This window comes from Aptenodytes patagonicus, chromosome 1 (genome assembly GCF_965638725.1).
Source record: "Aptenodytes patagonicus chromosome 1, bAptPat1.pri.cur, whole genome shotgun sequence".
Taxonomy (NCBI): Eukaryota; Metazoa; Chordata; class Aves; order Sphenisciformes; family Spheniscidae; genus Aptenodytes; species Aptenodytes patagonicus.
Genome location: NC_134949.1, coordinates 63,322,176 through 63,338,054, shown reverse-complemented (window position 1 = coordinate 63,338,054; position 15,879 = coordinate 63,322,176). Strand labels below are relative to the sequence as shown.

General features: G+C 35.4%; 1 protein-coding gene across 2 annotated transcripts in view; it reads right to left on the bottom strand.

The window, feature by feature from the left end:
- The window catches only part of IGF1 (insulin like growth factor 1), an 82,124-nt gene that overhangs the window by 45,651 nt on the left and 20,594 nt on the right, over positions 1 to 15,879 (bottom strand). The window contains exons 1-2 of one of the 2 annotated variants that reach the window (XM_076339608.1): positions 12,710 to 12,884; positions 8,200 to 8,356 (exon numbers count right to left, since the gene is read on the bottom strand). In XM_076339608.1, coding sequence (XP_076195723.1) covers positions 8,200 to 8,356; positions 12,710 to 12,772 — 220 coding nt within the window. In that variant the 5' untranslated portion in view covers positions 12,773 to 12,884. Of the gene's footprint in view, positions 1 to 8,199; positions 8,357 to 12,709; positions 12,885 to 15,879 lie in introns of those variants that run through there. The other variant, XM_076339616.1, reaches the window with a different exon arrangement.

Sequence of the window (15,879 nt, the reverse complement as noted above, 5' to 3'; positions counted from 1 at the left end):
TGACTAGTAATTCAGGAATTCAGGGGATGTAGAAACAAATTATTACATCTTACTTGTCTACAGAAGTTTCAAGGTATGAAACGTATTCAATTTAAACCTGCTATGTTAACCTAAAACAGATGTCCTTATTAGCTTTCATGTGACCTAAAGTAATCAATGAAGACTTACAAAAAGAAGTTGTAAAAATTTCATCATAATAGTAGAAGCTCTTATCCAGTCATTTTGATGGGGCTGAGTTAAAAGAAACCTTCAGTATAGTTAATGCAAGTCTGAAAAAAAATCCCTCTGTTGTAAATTGGATTTATTATACATAGTACCACACAACCATCAAAGCTAATTAGGAATGTACTCATCTTTTCAGATCCACAACCATAACGACATCTTCTCTACCATTTTCCCCACAACACTTATACTTTTTCTACCTTTGCATAAGCCATACATTTAAAAATATTCTTTAGAATACAGACTTCTTGTGAAATACAGAGTTTGTGTGCATAATTTAAGATTTTATCCATTGCCTTAGTAGGATATGGCTGTTAACATTCTTTTGAAGTCAAAACACTTTTCGGTAGTATTTACTTTCCTTAGAAGTTCCTGTTTATAGGAACTGGGGATGTTACTTAAGTGCTTACTTGTTTAGAGATAGAAATAGTTAATAAGTATTGCTAGAATATTTATTTTCAGAAAGAAAACAGTTTTGTTCACTGAGCTGGATTGAGTCAGAATGCTCTGAGCCAACCCCTTCTTTTTTCTGCATACTCAGCCTTGTGAAAATTTCTGCCCAACACACAAAGACGCAAACACTACAAACAAACAGTTCTGTATAAAAAAAAAAAATCATATAATTTTAGGTTGGGGCGTGAGCTGTAATTTCCTAATGGAAGTGCTTTAACAGGACACTTTTTCCCTAATTCCATGCTTTTATGGGCACATAAGGAAGCAGAAGGTTCTGCTGTCTGGAGGCATTCTCTTACTCTAGAACAGTTATATTACATAGATGGGAAAATTGGGATCACAGCTGAATTTCAAAAATAAGATGGGAAATATATAAATATGCTGTAGACTCAGGAAAAAAAAAAAAGAAAAAGAGATGAGGCCTAAATTGTTTCTTTGATAAAAGGAAGCTATTCCAGTTTTCACTAGCAAAGGATTTAACATGAGGTGAGCAAACAGCTTCCACTGTCTTGTAAGAGCAAGAACATTGAAAACACAGTAAATTTGACTGTACACGGAATTCAATCAAAAAATACAGCAAGTATCTCAGACTTGTGTCTGATTTTGTAGGAATTTAAGTTTACTAAGGAATTCAAAGCAGTTTTCTAAGGAATTCCAAACCAGTTTAGCAGGAATTGGCATAGAAGAGGCAATCAGAAATTTAACCTAAAAGTTGCTCAGATAAAATTGACAAGACAAGCTCACCTATATAATTTGTCTAATAGTTAAAGAAGTCTGAGAAGAAGATAGCATTTGACTTTTCTTGCTTTGATACAGTAAGAAAAGCAATTTATCCTTTTATTCTGAAAGTTATGTGGTAACCAGTGCCTAAGGTACAGCCTTTTGAAATGGGCATTTAGTATTTAACTGGATTCAATTTTTTAAACTTTTACTTACAGTGACAATGCAAGATTTTCTATAAGTTGGAGTGACCCACTGGTCAGTATATGGTATGCCCCTCCAAAGGCTATGGATGTGTTAAAATTCTTGTTCTCAGAACCCCATTCACCAATGCAAACATGAAATATGCCTGTCATTGCTTAACAATTAGACCTAGTACTTGGGCTACATCTTGTGTAGTGATTTTGCATTAAATGCACCACAAACAAAGTATGAATTAATGGCTACTTCTTCTTTTTGACATGGAAGTTCCTGTGGTTATTACCAGAGATAAATTTAGCATAAATTCTTCAATAAGTATACATTTGTGGTATTCCTTTTATCTTGATTTCTAGACTGAGAAATGACTTAACTGTTGGTTACCCCTTTCATTTCTTGTCATATTTTTGAACAATTAAGCTTATATCATAGGGAAATAATGACACTTGGGCATGGCTTAATAAACAAGTTCACATCCATCCTTTTTTAGCAAAGCTCTGAAATGAAAACGGCTTTAAGTCTCTATTTGATTTTCAGTAATGTGAGAGGGTTTGAAACATGCGTAAGAGCTAAAGTGCTGAATAAGCTCTAGAGAAATGGCTGTATGAACTTCCTGCTTTGAATGAGCACTCTGTATAGATTGCCCTAGATGCTCAAGTAGTTAATGCAAAAGCTTTTAATTAAGAGACTATGTGGTTCTACTAAACTGAATAATTTGCTTTGCGACTCGCTGCTGTTGATCAAATATTGCAAATGCATTATTAATAGCAGAACAAATGAAGAGGTCCATATGCAAAGGTTTTGGCCAATTGCATAAAGCATATGCCGGAACTGAAGTGAGTGAAGGGTTTTTCTTGGTTTTTAAGACTCAGTGGAAAAGTAAGAGGGGCAGCTATGCCAAGAATTAATGCTCATCTTGCCAAGTGCTTCTTTGAGCAACTTTATCCAACATGAGACTAAACAATGTATTAAATACACATATAGCAGGAATCAAATGTCAAATAACAGCTTTCTGCTATTTGAGACCAAATTTGAACCTTGGTCTAGTGCATAGATAAAGGCAAACATCATAAAAAGCATTAGCATCTCTAACATCTAACAGCTAATAAGGACACATATAAATTGAACTTTGGGAGAAACTGTACTTATTTGGTTTTAGTAGTAGACACTTTTTGCAGGGTTGTTTCTTGCTGAAATTTTGATCAATGGTTTGCTTCCAGTCACCTCATTAGAATTATCATTACTACTACAGTCCCTCTTCATGAAAAGGTTGAAAAATTATGAAATCCTTGGCAACCTGAGAACTAGCTGTAGGGGAGACCTGTTTGCAGAGTTTAAATTTAGTGTGTTTCAGAGGCTAAATCCTCCTAGACTCACTGTGTGATCCATGGAGAAAGAAGGCAGAACCTCTGTCTCTGTTATTAAAGAGGTAACTTAAGAAGATTAACCTCACTAAACTAAGGTTAGCCTTTATGAACACTCCCTAGCCTTTGTTAATGTGGTAAAAAAAGGAAAAAATTATTTCAAAGACTGGCTTATTTTCAGAGAACTTCCTCAATGATTACTACCGGGGGCAACAGAGCACACACCAAAGTTATGTATCGGTTATTTGACTATACAGTGATACCATTCCAGAAGCCAGAGCTGTCTTTTTTCTTACGTAGGTATATCAATAACTGTGCCTATAGTCCTGGTTCCGTGAGCACTGACCCTGCAGACCTGGTTAAAGCACATCTTAGCTCCTTTCCAGGCTAGCTCTCCTGTAAGAAGTAAGGAACCTGGGGATAAAGATTGAAGAATATACTCAAATCTTTCATGGATACAGGATTTGGACATGAATGGGGCATGTAGCCAGACCAAGGAGCTTAAAAACACTCTCAGATCTTGCTGTGTGAACATAGCCAAGATGACCAGCATTTCTTTGCAAATATTTGTAAGACTGTCACTGACACCATAGGCTGTGTGTCCACCGCAGCTTTTCAGCATGCCTCTCCTGGGCTTGCAACATTAACATTCCTCTCAATCAGGGACACAGAGATGAGCTAATGACTCATAGCTCCTACAGGTATGGAGTAGTTAAAGAACTGAGTGCCATGCCATCTCTTGTAATTATGTTGATAGGTTTGACAGGCCTAGAAACTTTAATAACATCTTAAAAGCAGACTTCCTGAAGTAAACAAGTAGCTGTTAACTAAAGGGAAATGGAAGAAGCAAAACGTAGTTGCCTATTGTCATGCCCCTTATTTCCTCCTTTGTAAGACGGCAATTCCTCCATATATACCTTAGTTCTACAAAGCAACAACATCTGATGACAGCTCTGATTACCCAAAACTATGTTCACTGTCTTATCCTGATTTTCTGATGATTGTAAACCTAATAGTTTTATGTTGTGCACAACTGATATTCCCAAGGACAACACACAATTCTGATTGTCTTAGTGAAAAAAAACATAGTAAAAATCTGTAATGATTCTCCACAAAGCAGTTGACACAGGAAGCATTAGGCTGGATACCAGAAAAGCCCATCTTTTATGGGATTCACTCTTTTACATATGGAAGCATGTGCTAGATCATTCTCCATTCTCTGAAGAATATCAGAGGAACATCATTGTGTCAGGTATCTAAATTCAGCTCCTTCTTTTCTATGCAAGTGATACTTCAGAATATTCACCATAAGCCCAAAGCAGTTTTTTAAACAGAAAAAAGGTGGTTTTTTAATTCATGAAATTGATTGCCATGATTTCAAATAAGTATTGCCATCTAACTTGGGCTTTAGAAATAAGATTGACCGAAAGTGTCTAAAGAAATAAGAAAGCTATTTCTTTATTGGCACTCGTGTGTATTGTTAGCCAAACTGGTATCCATGTATTGGAAAAGGAATATTTTCAAAGGAGAAGAAACTAGATAAAAAAGAATATAGCATTTGATCCTTAGAGCAAACTACATTTGCTTTCCTTTCTCATGGTAGTAATAGTCCTCAGGAAACAACATGAGCAAGAATGAATGATTGTCCATCAAATTCAACTTGTACAAAGAAAAAAAATAATCTCTTTTTTTGATTAATCTACATAGTAAATTCCTGTGATAAGACTAGACTATTTCAAGCAAAATTTCCCCCCTCCTGGGCTATCGCTTCTGTAAGTTTCCTGTAATTTGTCCTTTCAGTTTTTCCAACATTCTTTGCCCTCAGCATTGTTTTGTAATAGCAGTGGCATGATAGACCTTTCTAGGCATTAAGATTCAAATGAACATAGCAGCCATCCCATTTTGCTTCATGACTGTTGAATCCAGAGTTTTTGAGACTCAATTGAGAAGAGTTGTGTCTAAGTGTAGCCACTTGTGTAGCTGTGGCCAGGCTCTCTGTTTGTTGACTTCTCCTAATGTAAGCTAGCACACAGGAAATTGAGTGGCAGAAGTTCTGCTAGAGAGGTGTTGCCAGATAAAAGGTGGCAAAAAACTGCTTTTCACTGGTGAATCATGGGAGAGAAAAAGCTGCCCAAGAAGTAGCCAGTGCTGGCTGGGGTTAAATGTGACCAAGGGAAAAAGCAGATGCTCTATTTTGGGATTTGTGCAGTGTTCTCCCCTAAAAAAACTTTAAGAAATGCTCCTTGCCAGTCTACCTCATGAAGAAAGGGAGTGGTAGAAACCACATTTGACTTCCTCTTGAAGTCAATACTTTTCTTTGTGTGTGGTAAGCAGCTGGGGCATCTCTTCAGAAGCTGTAAAGAATTTCCTTTTATAGATAGGAAGTTGGGCAGAGTAGACTATATATAAGAAACTTTTTTCTTCCAGTCCTAGATGTAGATATAGCCTTGTGGTTGTGGAGTACAGAGTTTCAACAGAAAGTAAGTCAATTATTTCTATCTTCCTTTCCACCCACAACTCCCAAGGAATAGTCAGAAGGCTTAAAATACAATTTAAATTGAACATCCTCTTCACAATAAAAGAAAAAAGTTAACTGGATTTTTACTTCTGCAAATGATGTGCTATTCTTAAAAAGTCCCAAGAAATGGAGTAACATTTTTAACTTCCAATAATACGCTGCATTCTGTAGTACATTTGAGATGAGGATCTCAAGTTGTTTTACCAATGTTACTGGAGTTACTTTTCTATAGTTCTATATTTTAGATTAAACACTAACAAATAAGAGGGAGAAGGCTAAAACATTAAATTGCTGCCTCATGAATCAGAAGTAGTCAGGTGGAGGACACACATTACTTAGCATCCAAGGGCCATGTATCAACTTCATAAAATTCCTGTTGAATGTTGCAATTGCAGTCTGTTGATTACAACAGTGCAAGACTTTCCTAAAACAGAGTGGTCATTCGTTAGTAAAACCTTCCACAGTCTTCCATACAAAACAAGGTAGACCTTTATGGTGTCAATAGTGACATTATTTCAAGTGAAAACTCAGAATGTAAGAAAACAACAAAGAAAACTAGAGAAAAAGTCTTTACTGACAGCAGATAAAACTCAAGATTGCAAGGGTAAAGAGCTCCTTTAAAACTTCAGAAACCCGCCCTGGTATTTTAAAGTAAGGATGATCTAGCTTAGGGAATGTAGAGATTTGAAACACACTGTGCAACCTTAGAATAACTGAGACTGGAAACAAAGTAAGTTGTTGCTGATGATTAGTATTTCACATGTCCTCTTACCTTGAGGAACACAAAGAGTACACATAACAGTAAGTCTGATTGCTTGGCAGTAACAGCCACTCTTGTGGCAAGCGTGATAGTTCTCTGAACACACCACAAACATTTTGCCGGGAGAGGACTGGCTGGGAAAATGCCTAAGATACATGCACAGTAAAAAAAAAAAAAATTGCTATGCTGTTCTAAGGGGGCAGTATATTGTCTCATCATTTTCTGGTGCAGAAACAGGAGGAGGAGATGAAAATCTTCCTTTACATTCCTTCCAGCCACAAAGAGAAAGTATTTGTAGGACATTCAAATAGCCCCTTAAGTGTAACTCAGCTACTGATAAACGTAACAGATTTTGGTCTTCAAATGAACACATAAAGAGTTGGTAGAAAAATGTAAATTCTTTGAGAGATTCCAGTATTTTTAATATTGTGTTTAGCACCAGAATACTAAGTTAAACAGCACCCTAGAGTAGGTGCTTATTAACGATCGCTAAAGTGTTAAATACAGTAAAGAAGTGAATTACTTTAGTGAATTACTTTGCATATATGAAACTAAGCCTCCCAGTTTCAAAGGTAAACTTTAATAGTAAGTACCAAGAAGACAGTGAAAACATCTGCAGCTTGTGTATTGAGGAAATCAGGATTTTCTGTAAATTAAAGGTTTAAGAATTTCCCTAATTCTATTTTTATTGCAAGCAAGGAGAAAAATATTGAAAGCAATAAATAGAAATGAATAGGAATGGGGTGGGTAGGATCAGAAAAACAAAAGCGATACCTTAGAAGGCAAGAGTTATTAGGATAAAATGAGGATTATAAAAGTAAAAAAAAAAAAAAAAAGAAAAAAGCTAGACCTCACAAAGAATATAAAAATAAATAGGAAAAAACCCTCTTCACTTAATTTCTTGTCTTTATAGCCTAACCACCCTATATTTCCTTTTCTTGGTTATATTCTTGTTTGGAAAGGTAACTGAGGCCCTGAAGGAGAGGTAACTTCAGACAAGAACTTCAGACAGGCACATATTATTATTAAAAGTAAACACTAGCTTCAGAGGCTCTAAAAGCACAAATTCTTGCATGTTTTGAATAAATATATTAATGAACGAGTTCAGAATGAATATACTCCTAGCTAAAAGTTTCATTAACTTTGTTATTTGAGTAGCAAATAGCTGAAAATTAGATATAGATTTCTATTATTTGCAAGTTGTGTATTTCTTGATCTTGATGGCACTTGTAGGAAGGTACTAAGATAAAAGAGACAACTACTCCAGCTTGCACAATCTAAAACACAGCAAAGGAAAAATATTGTGATGTTCATTTCCAAAGTGTAGGTCTTGCTCCAAAAAGTTATTTGAGTACTAATATATCCACACTTGCAGATTTAATTTTATCTGTTGTCTGTACTGGTGTTAATCTTTATTATCTCACCATGCATGAATTGTCCTTCACCTGTATTTAACTGACGAAGCATGTGGATACTTGGATGTGGTAACTTTCTGCTTGCTGCCTTCCAGCTTTTTTTCTTTTTCAAACCAGATGTTGAAGCTTAGCGTGTTTTTAATATGATACAACATGTACGTAAACTGTTTATGAATAGACTGCCATAACAGGTACATGCAGTGCTGCCTCATGAATACCTTGGGTCTAGTATGTGCTTTCATTCATTCAATTTCAGTGGCAGGTCAGCAGAAAGCAGTAATACAGCAGGTGGAATAACAGCAGCTGGAAAGTGGTTAAAAACAATAACATGTCTGAAAAGGAAAATTTGTCAGAAACTCAGAGAGGCTGAACACAAGCACAGCTTTATTCTTCATGGTCACTGCAGACTTGGGCATCTCCAAGATAGAGGATACTAGTCATACTCAGCAGCCTGGTTTGATCATTTCTAAGCTTGCTTAGAGCAGTTGCAAACTCTAAGACGTTACATGGAAAAGTTTAGCAGTTGAATGAAAGAAAGGGTTGACTTACTGAAGTAAAAGCCTCTGTCTCCACACACAAACTGAAGAGCATCAACCAGCTCAGCACCACAGAGTGTTTCTGGGCCAGCAGCAGCAGAACTGGTTAAGGTAAGCAAACACAGGCCAAGGTAGAAGAAATGAATGTAGGACACAGTGTGCATCTTCACCTGCCAAGGAAGCAAAAGCAGTGTCAGAATTTCCCAACAGAGTCCTAAAGAAAATGACTCCTGCACCCTTGTGAGTTGAGAATGCATATTTACTGTAATTTGTTAGACAATAAACACAGTATCAGGAAATGCTTCACCATAATTTTGCAACTGTCTACATATTCTAGTCCATATAAACTGATTACTTCCTCTGGTGGATATTCTTGGTTCACATTCACACGTAGTTAGAGAACCTTGTAGTAACTATGATTTATGGTTGCTCCTGCAAAAGGAGGATATGGAAGAGTGCAATAGACAGGCAAAGGGAAGCCCAGAATAATAAAAGTAAAGAAGACTAGACAACCTTGAATTGTTTTGTCTGAGACCAGATAGGCTAAGAGGGAATACGACAGTTGCCTGCCAATGTACTGTGGAAGGTGGAGGTGGCATATGACAGAGAAGAGCTATTTAAACTAAAGAACAGCACTGGCACAGGAATAAATGGCTGTAAGCTGGAGGGAAGGAAATTTGGCCCAGTAGGAAAAGGGTTCATAATTACTCCAAGGGTCTCCAGCCACCTTAAAAAGCGAAATACCAGGACAAAACAAAAGAAGTTTCAAGGTAGAGGTTGCTGAAGTTACAGAAGAGTTGATGTGGGACCTTCCATGGTAGGGGACTGCGTTCAATGACTCTTACAGTCCTCTATTACTAGCAAGTTAACATTTGGAAGCATTCAAGAAATTGAAAGGAGCACTAGTGGGAGTGTTAAGGATTTGTATTTTTACTTGATGGAAGCAGCTATACTTTCACTGACCTCCATTATATCCTCTTAGTCAGGTTTGGCTATGAGGTATACACAGAGGTGATAATTCTTTTCTCATTTACATTTGGTTACAAACTATCTTTTTCCTGGACTTATGATTGAAGAAAGGCCAATCCTCAATGGGTGTAAGTTTGCACCATTCCATTTATCCACTTCCTTTTATATCAATTTATATCAACCAAAGATCTTACCCAACATGTCATAGAAGATAGCATTATTTATTTTAAATAATAGGAAAAGCTATTTATTTATTTATTTAGTAGCAGGACAGTGAAGAATGTGCTTAATGCATATTCTGAACTGATTTAGATCACTTGCCAAAAATGTTAGTTTCGAAAGGTGTAAATCTGCACTTAATTTCATTCTTTTTCAAGGTTAACATTAGTATTGCAGTCAGGTAAAAAGTTACAAATCTGTCTTGCACATACAGTTAACCTTGGCTTAAAACTGCTTTGTATTAGCAGACTAGTGCAAAGTAATTGGAGTAAAATGATTAATCTTCCCTAAAGTTTCTTTCAGGGTTTCAGGGACTATTTATTCTTATTTTTTCACTGAACTTTTGAAAAAACAATTAAATTATCTATTGTCTGCTCATATGGGATCTGATCCAGTGGGGTATTGAGCCTTCTCTAGTCAATAATTTTTAAGAATTCTTATTTTCTTGGCAAGGCATCTTAGCACCTTGCTGGATGAACCCCGTATTTCAACTTAAGTCAAAGCTGAATAAGAGACAAATCTATAAATAAGTCAGAGTTTATCCCCATTTTTTTCCTGATATTTCCACTGTGAAAATAATGCACCAATCTTAATCCCATGATATGTCATAAAAAGAAAGAATAATTATTTTCCCATTCACAAGAGTCTTTAGCCAACTTTGCCATTCAAAAACCAACAAGCTTTAATGCATGGACATGACTTTAATGGCAGAGGGAGGAAGATCAGATTATAAATGAATGATGATAACACGAGGCATTATTTCCTGTAATGATTCCATATCTTAACAACATCAATTTCTTTTTTCCCTTGCCATATTTTTGAATTTCTAAGATAAATGTGATGCACCTGCAGTTTAAGATGGTTCCCGTTTCTGAGGAGGTAAAGTAGAAAGCTGTTTAGCACACCGCCTCAGAAGGCTGAAAGATTTTACAAATACAAGAATATTATGCATTTAACAGTTTGTTCTTGTATAACATTTGGGCCAGAAATAAACACAAATCTTAGACATTTAACAATTTTGTATTTTTCAAAACTTTTCAGCTGGGTTGCATTTTCAGATAAATATCAGTACTGAACTACAACAAAACAGATTATCTACTGTTTTTCCTTTAGTGGAAGCCAAAAAGGCTGCACAGTATAAACCACAGAGAATTTCTAACTTTATCTCCAAATTTAAAAACAGTCAAGAACTTTCAAACAAGTAAAAACATTGGGGGAAAGAAAACAGACTCACATGTTTCTAGGGCTCAATCAATTATTTGTTAAATAAAATGCTGTTTCATCAAAACTAATTCCAAAACATAGTTTAAAACTTTAACTTTACTTCATCATTTTAATTAAACATAACATTAGTTGATTCAATATGTTTCTGATAAAATCAAAGTTCCCATTTATGTCTGAGGGGAATATTCTTAAGAAAATACAAAGTTGTAATCCAATATTGCTTCAGGTTCTTTACAAACAGGCAGGGTACTTGCAATGTCCCCAGTCTGACTAGAAAGTTGAGAGTTTAAAAGAAAACGCATTAGCACGTGGGTGGGGTTTATTGAAGCATCTAATTACATTTGGAAATTGAATACAGGTTCAGGATGAGCCTGGTTAAACACTTCTTTTAGTTGCATAGAATGACTGGCCATATTTTCACAGCTGGAATTTCCTCTTTTTTTCAGTAAAATGCAGCTTTTGCTGCATTCCTCTTTTAATAGTCCAGAAGAGTGGCACCACAGAGGAATGTCATATATGAACACTTTACATCTCTTTTACTTCTTAATTCTTCTATATAAGTCCTCTTAGTCTAATAAACTATCAGTTGGCACAAGTTGTGCATAAGAAGTCTTCACACGCTTGGTCATTTTAACAACATATAAGGACATCTACAATAATTACAAATATCTTGAAGGGGGCAACATTTTTATGGATAGTATATGCTATAGAAAAAAAAATCAAGAGTTATATTAAAAATTACATTTTGCTACATAGAGGTTGAGCCTGATTACCAAGCCACAGTAGCAAGTATGTAATTAGTATGTAGTAACAGTATTCACTAGTAATTATTACATAAATAAAGCATATATACTCTAGAATGGATCAAGGTTTAAATACTGCTAACTTTGATTAAAGAATCTGGGCTACATCCTAACCTAAATCAATACGTTCCATTGATTCCAAGGAAGCTTGGCAGGATGCACCAGCTGAGGAACTAGCACATTACTTTTATGTCTCTTAGTGCCTTGCTCAATACTTAAAAAAAAAGATCTTCATCTTTGAAGTGTATTGGAAGGGATGCCCATTTATACATTAAGAGAATGGTTTCATCCATTGCAATTACAGACCTGCTCTTTTGAATCACATTAAGGAATGAGATAAGTGTGTTTTAAGTGTAAGACACTCTAAAAAAATAATTAGGCCCTAAACAATTAAAACAGGAGAATTCTGCCAACTGCATAAGTGTCCTTGCAAAATATTAAAGAAAAAAGTTCTTGAAGGATATAAATTTGCTGATAATGGAAAGTTGAACTAGGGCCAATTGACAGAAACAGAGGTCAATGCACCTACTGAAGCCAAATTTACTTAAAGACAGTTTATATTAATGTGCAGAAATTATAGGGTCATAACATGAAACTTCACATGCAAACTTTCCTGCAACAGCCCTCCCTACAAGGGGAAACTTGGATATGAACATGTAGGGGAATTTCCATTTTCTTAATGTACAATTGCTTAAGCTATACAAATATGCAAGGTCAGCAAGAGTTGCAGCTGGTTTCTAATGTAGAAAACAAATTGGACTTCACATTTACTTTTAATTTATGAAAGCAAAAAACAAGTAAATGCTACAATGCTGCCAGAAAATTGCTGCAGTGACAACATCCCTTAAAAGTTTCCCTGTGAAAGCATGAACATTTTATCTATAATTGTGTATAATAAAACTCTAGAAACTTAACATGTGAATAATACCTTTTTTCCTATAAAACCCTGCACCTGCAGAAAATAGCTAAAAGTTCTTGTTTTCAGAAGCATTAATTAACAATATAGACAATGATGTAATTGGTCCCTTTAATAATGACATAACTGAAATATTGCAAAGTTCTCTGAATAGAAGTGAAAATTAAGACATGTATCTGCAATAGTTTACCCTTACAGTTATCTATGTAATTGCAACTATTACATACAGCCATTTTCCAGATCATACAAAATTGCATGTTCAGCAATTTATAAATAATTCTCAGTTCTAAAATAATGTTATTGAAAAGTGTACAATACTCTTCAAACCAGAAGCAGACAATACACAGTAAAATAAAACTAAAAAATTATTTGAAATAGTAATAAAGATTTACCTTCAAGAAATCACAAAAGCAGCACTTAACTAATTGTGTTGAAAGACTGTTGATTTTTTCCATTGCTTCTTAAAAGTGCAAAGTCTGGAAATAAATTTGTTAGCAGTAATGATGAGAAAAAAGAAATCCAGAGAGATGTGAGATGTTGAGAGCAATGTCACATTTCAATATTGAGGACTTTATTCCATTGCGCAGGCTCTATCTGCTCTGATTTTAGCAGTGACAGTGAGATTTAGCAAACAGAAGAGGGATTTAGAGAAAATCCTCACATTTATCTACATTACACAGACACTGTAGACAGGAAACAGCTGGGGGAGCATTTGCCTTCTCTCTCTCTCCCTCTTCTGGCAAAGTTACCGAGTAAGGACTTTTTTGGGCATGGTGACAAATAACATCATACCTTTGCATTTTAAAACTAGAGCACAGAAGCATATTTTTTTCCCTTTAAAAGAATGTGAATTAGTGACTGAGGGGTTAGCAGACAAAAAAGCTTGTGCTGCCATGAAAAATAAGAAAATGTATTCTGTTAACTTTCAGATAGCTATGTGTGCATTTGTATTTTTGTGTGTGTGTGTCTGCATTTCAAATATATAAAAACTTATATACGCAAGGGCATTGTTTGTATATATGCATACCTTCGTATATATGTATACATTTTATTTATGTATAGAGACACAGGTATTTTATTTATATAGTATAGAAAGACAGGCAGTTGGTTATCTACTTTTTTCTTAATGCATCTTTACGTTATTAAACTTGGCACGCCTATATGCTGAGTAACAATTAAAACCTCCAACTCTCTGTGCTATTAACCCTAAAATAGCAGTTTGTAATTTGCTAAAAATAACAGAATTGTTGAGCACTACTTGTAAATAGGGCAAAATAGCTTTGTGATCTTTTAGCAACCACACAAAAGAAGTCATATCATTTCCTAGAATTTGCAGTACTATGAATATAGTAACACAAGTAGCCCGGTTTGGGGGGCTTCCATTACATTTGTCTTAAATGTGCTGTTGTAATTATAAAATGATTTTCCCCCTTTTTAGTAGTAATCTTCATAATTACTCTTGATAACAATTTAAATGACACTGGGAAAGAGAGAATTCAACTTTGTTAGTTCTGCAATACCTAACTTTTGCCTTTTTATTTTTCCTCAATTATGAGTATATTATAAATAACACCAGCTGGCCAGCAACATGCTCTCACGGGTTATGATGTCATTCAAATCCCTCAACTGTGTTAGTGGCTTGCAATGTGCTCCAAGCCAGCTGTTTTTCTATTTATAATGTATGCTTGCATTTCAATACTTAGCTATTGAGAATAAAGTTGTGATGCTGTTTTATAGACACAATTTGTACTTGTTACCCTTTGGTTTTGAAAGATGGCATTTAAAAGTAGAGGATTAAACAAGACTGCAGCTCCAGAAACAAAATACATGTCACAAACAGTGCATGATTTCCATAAAAGCTGTTTCAGAACATTGTATTTTGTCCCTGTCCCCTTCCACTCAAGTGAGAGTTATATGCTGAGGTGCTAGCTGTACTTTATTATTGAAAATAACAATTGAGATCATGTTGGCCCAAGTCCATTCTCAGTTTTCAGATCCACCTTGAGCTATATGGTGCTTGCTAGGCAGAAAGGACACATTTAGTTATTTGTATCCTCTATGAATGGCTAATACTCTGCTCTGTGCAGTTTTAAACGGTGTATGGTTAGCTAAGCTGATTCATCTTTGGAAGGGATTTCTTCTAATGTAGCATAATGGCAGAATCACGGGGGCATCAAGGTAAGTTCATTTAGTTCAGGTAATACCAATATTTCAAGTATTCTAATACACATTTGTACTGCAGGTACTGTATTTTAATATTCTGGTCTGTTTTATTCTTCCCTCTGCATTTCAGAGGTCATTGAATAGTGGCACCATTCTATACATAGCTTGATGTAGCCTGCTGCAACTCGTAGCACTATCACTTATTTCACCAGCCTAATAGAAGAATATGGGAAGACAAATTATCAAAGCTCTGATATTCTTTATTTTTGACTTTTACAGTACTACAGATGGGTGCACATACTTCTGCCTTTTTCTTCCTAAATAACAGAAGGAATCCACTCATTCATCACTTCCCCACTGCCTAAGCTTCAAACCCTCGTTTCACTCCTCACTGCTTTCTTTCTCCCAGGTTTCACCAGGCCTCTCTTGGTCATGAGAGCAGCGTGCAGTAGAAGATGCAACTTTTTGGCTTTCAGGGTAGCCAGAGAATTGTGGTGTCTCTACACAACTGCTAATCCTGTTTCTTTCCATGGAGCCATTCTGAACTCATATCCTCGTTCCACCCGACCAGTCTAAGTTTCTGATGCATTTCGCTTCTTTCTTTTAGTTCTTGTTTTAAAGTGGTATTGTGAAAAGGCAGGAAAACAGAATAGATTCCAGAGAGATTTTTTCCAGAGTAATTTTTAGACTTACTGTTAGTGCAGTGTTTTTCCTCACTAACAAGTAATTCAATTTTTTTCTAGAAAATTAAACATTCCTCAGGACATATTGTTCTGGGGATCACTACTTTCCTAAAATATAGCTTCTATTCTGGTGATAATGTTCTAGTCAGTATAGCAGTCTGTTAACTAATGGAGATTTGTTCATTTCTCCCTTGTTAAATATAATAGCTTTTACTTTATAAACCATTTAGAATAAAGTACTGTATGATTACTACTTTATGATTGAGTGTTTATGCAGTTACATACATTCCCTTGAATAAAATGCACTTGTAAACTACAGAGTGTATGGTAGCCATCAAAATACTCACAAAAGGTGTCCAGGTCAGAAAAAATTATTTCATTGGAATGTGTATAGCTATTCTACATTAAAAGGCAATAGCATATTTATCTTTGTTTGGCTTCTTAAGTATAACCTGCAGTGATATAATAGCCACAAAGATATATGAAATGTGTGAGATAGATAATCAGATATTTAGGAATTTATGTGTTCTGATCCTCATCTTTTGCATATTAATGTTCCTATGATATCACTAACATGCTGTAATGCTGTAGAGCTCGTGTCAGTTTTTCTAGGGAGAACTCCATTTTGTAGACAACAGTTAGCAAAACTACAAATAATCAATTATCCTAATTAATATATTATCCCTCCTTAAATCCTTCCTTAAAAGGTAGGAATG